We start from the raw sequence: 4,243 nt of genomic DNA on the forward strand, positions 1-4,243 counted from the left end.
AAAAAATCATGTGAGTGTCACGTAGTAGATTTTTCGTCTTCTCAGACAATAATAACTAGTGGATGGTTTAAATTGAAATTTTTTGAAACATTATGAGGGTACATTGCAAATTTTTAAATATTTGGGTTTGAATTGAAAAAGAAGTCAAACTTCAGGGTAGTAAAATGCATTTTTTCTTTTATATAACATAGATTACTTAATTACTAATTATACATACTAAATTTATATAACTAACGAGTTGGGCAAACGAACCAATCGAGCTTTAAATGAGCTGAGCTTGCGAACCCCTATCGAGTTTTATCAAGCAAGTCGGGTATGTATCATTTACCAATCGTGCGAGTTTATATAGTAACAAGCAGGTTTGTACAGTATCAAGCTCGAGTTCAGGTCGAGTTAAACTGAGCGGATTGTTGAACAGACTGATTTATTTATAGCCTTACATGTTACTAAAACAACAATATGTAAACCAAATCCTTTAAAATGTGTTTTCTTTTTTTTTAAAAAAAAAAAATTTGATGTGACATAAATATAAAAATATATAATTTTTAGTGATTTGTTAATGTTTTATGTATTGAATTGTTTGTTAATATATAGGGTTAAATTCTCTTTACCCCTTAAAGTTTTAGGGGTTTTTCATTTTGAACCCCAATGTTTAAAAATTGACAATGTACCCCCCTAATGTTTCAAAATTTTTTAATTCAGACCCTCCGTTACTAATTTTCGTCTAATTGGACGGAAATCATCCCTTGTGCGTCTCACGTGAGATTTTAATGCCCTCTATTCTAATTTTACCCTCATTAAAACTGATGAAATTGAGGGTAATTACGTAATTTCATAGGTTTTAATGAGGGTAATTACATAATTTCATAGGTTTTAATGAGGGCAAAATTGAAATAGAGGGTATCAAAATGCCACGTGAGATACACGTGGGATGATTTCCGTCCAATTAGACGAAAATTAGTAATTGAGGGTCTGAATTGAAATTTTTTTAAACATTAGGGAGGTACATTGCCAATTTTTAAACATTGGACGGAAATCATTTCATGTGCGTCTCGCGTGGGATTTTAATGCACTCTATTCCAATTTTACCCTCATTAAAACTTATGAAATTGAGGGTAATTATATAATTTCATAGGTTTTAATGAGGGTAATTACATAATTTCATAGGCTTTAATGAGGGCAAAATTGAAATAGAGGGCATCAAAATGCCACGTGAGATACACGTGAGATAATTTTCGTCCAATTAGATGGAAATTAGTAATGGAGGGTCTGAATTGAAAATTTTTAAAATATTAGGAGGGTACATTGCCAATTTTTAAATATTGAGATTCAAATTAAAAAACCTATGAAATTTCAGGGGGTAAAGTGAATTTTTTCCTAATATATATATATTTTACCATAGAGTAAAATACACTAGTAAAAATCATCAGTAAACCAACCCGCACTCTTCACGAGGAGCCACTGATCAGTCACGTACGCCACCATGATCATCGTATGTATCTTAATGTCAGCCACCGTATGGTCCGGAACATATATACGATGTACACAAGTGAATATGCGGATAAAAGACTTTACTGTTATGAGGCTCATAATTGGACCTCCAGCTTAACAACAGTAAACCTACGACTTGGTCTAAGCCTTGGAAAGCATAGCAGCAGCCCATCATTTTCAATAGCAAATTGGTGTCTTGTATATATTACTTATAATGCAGACTTTATTGGATTCTTTTGAGTGATAGAATGCAGAGACCAGGCAAGGGGCTCCCTGTTCCTGATTTGTTTATATGTGATGGAAACTTCTTTCAGCTAATAAATAGGGGTTGGAAAGCTCGGGACAAGAAAAGAAAAAAAGACAAAAAGATATTGGGGTTGGAACGTGTTGATTGAAATTAGAGAGGCTATCATTTGACTTGTGGCTTCTCTCAATAAATATAGCTCTATTCTCCAAAGCCAAAAGTCTTGTGATTGTGAAGAAACAAGGGAACCTCCCTCAGAAGCATCTCTTGTTTTAAAAGCACCCTCTTGGATCATAGCAGAGTGAGAAAACAGAGAGCTTGAGAGATGGGAAGGGCTCCTTGCTGTGACAAGGCCAACGTGAAAAGAGGGCCATGGTCTCCTGAAGAAGATGCCAAGTTGAAGGAGTATATAGAAAAATCTGGGACTGGAGGGAATTGGATTGCTCTGCCTCAGAAAGCTGGTAATTTAGATTTTCTTGTCTTGTCTTTTTGTTTTCCATCATTTTTTTGTTCCAACTGAAATGAGGCTCTTGTAGGGCTTGTTTGTATTCTCTTATATTTATATATGTTTTGTTTGGTTTGGTTTCCATCAGGTCTTAAGAGGTGTGGGAAGAGCTGCAGATTAAGATGGCTTAACTATCTCAGACCCAATATTAAACATGGTGAATTCTCTGATGATGAAGACAGGATAATATGCAGCCTCTTTGCTACCATAGGAAGCAGGTAATCATAATATTTCTATCCAAATTTTTCACCCCTTTTTTACTGAAAGAGGTAAATTAATCAACCCAACAAACAAAGTACAATAATTTTTGTTTCCCTGAGCTGGAAGAAAAGTAGCTTCTTTTCTGTCTTCTCTTTTTTGTTCTTTATCTTAACTGCATCTGCATGACATGAGTACTCAGTTTACATTTCTTGTTATGCAAGTAATTTTTCATAACAAGTGAGTATTTTTTAAGTGCAGGTGGTCAATAATAGCAGCACAGTTGCCAGGGAGGACTGACAATGATATCAAGAACTACTGGAACACCAAGCTGAAGAAGAAATTAATGGGTGTATTTCCTCCACCCCAGAGGAAATCCCACCAAGTCTCAAATGTCCTTCAAGCTTCTTCATCATCACCATCATCATCAACATCCACATCATCATACCAAGGCAGCAGCAGCACATACTACAACACTACCCCTCCAAGCTCTTTCACAGGTCTAGAGCCCATTTCATTCACATCAACCCTTTTGAGCAGCAATTATTCTACTAATGCAGCAGCTCAACTTCTCCATGCCCACCAAAGCTACCAAGTAAAAGATCATAATAATCTGCTCATCTTTGGAAGTGATCATCAAGCAGCTAGTTGCAGCTCCTCTGATGGAAGTTCTAGCAGCCTGAATGAATATGGTGCTACTGATCTGCAGAATTGTTTCTACAATGTGATTGAAGGAAACCAGAGGTTCATGATCTCCAATGGTGGTGATTTCAACGCTTGGATTGAAAACCCATTGGACTATTATGGCCCTGAGGAAATCAAGCGGTTGATTAGCACTGGAAGTTGCAACAACAACAACCACCTTTATTTTGATGAACACAAAACAGAGGAAACACTTCAAACACACTACTTCTGATGCTGACTGTGGGTGAAATCAGGAAAAGATTTGAAGGGTAAAGGAAGTGATGGGTTGAAGATTTAGATTTAACTTTCCAAGAAGTTTGAAGGCTCAGATTTGCAAGTGGGGTTAATATGTTCTTGTCTTGTTGATGGAAACACTTTTGAAAGTACATGTAAAAGTTTTCCTTTGTGCATTTCTTTTTGGGAAATGGTGTATGTTTTAGTACAGTTTTAGCTGCAGTACTGGTTTAGACATAAATTTCATCCATGCACAATTACTTCAGTAAATATCCATCAAATCTTTCAAGTAATTGAGCACTCTTTCTATCTTATGATTTTATATTAATTAGCTTGAAGGTGAAGGCCTTGGATATTTGTCGGTATCATCTGATAATAATTAAAGAAAATGGACTTAATGATAATCCTAATCTTAGTCTTCTTAAACAAGTATAATTTATAAAGGGCACATTAATTATACAAAGAAAAGCAGGCATTAAACTAATTGTACAATTATACAATGATGTTCTTAATTATACAATTATCAAGTGCCAAGTGGGGCAAAGTAACATGACTAACTTTGTTGTTGTCGATCTAATGGCACAGATTATGGCATGAAGATGAGAACATGATTAAAAAAAAAAAAAATCATGTTAGGTTCCTGTCAAGCAACATTTATATCAATCAAATCATTATTGATAAATACAAGAGTTCGACCATTATTTTTGTTATTTTAATTTTTTTGTTTTAATTAAAATAATTCACATGTTGTCCGGTCATACGTGTGAAGATGGAGTATAAAAGTATTAATTAAATAATTAGATTTATTATTTTCTATAAGTTTAAGTTTTTGAGATAAGTGATTAATTAATTTAATACGGTGTGAATACAAAAGTCTTAAATTCGAA

The 4,243-nt window shown here is 34.4% G+C and overlaps 1 protein-coding gene across 1 annotated transcript; it reads left to right on the forward strand.

Annotated features, from left to right (window-relative positions):
• The first annotated feature begins 1,860 nt into the window (after window positions 1-1,860).
• Window positions 1,861-3,578, forward strand: LOC132192148 (transcription factor RAX2). Its single transcript, XM_059607395.1, has 3 exons — window positions 1,861-2,196; window positions 2,329-2,458; window positions 2,700-3,578. The coding sequence occupies exons 1-3, from the start codon at window positions 2,061-2,063 to the stop codon at window positions 3,352-3,354; spliced, it is 921 nt and encodes a 306-aa protein (XP_059463378.1). The 5' UTR covers window positions 1,861-2,060; the 3' UTR covers window positions 3,355-3,578.
• The last annotated feature ends 665 nt before the right edge of the window (window positions 3,579-4,243 follow it).

This window comes from Corylus avellana, chromosome ca9 (assembly GCF_901000735.1).
Source record: "Corylus avellana chromosome ca9, CavTom2PMs-1.0".
Taxonomy (NCBI): Eukaryota; Viridiplantae; Streptophyta; class Magnoliopsida; order Fagales; family Betulaceae; genus Corylus; species Corylus avellana.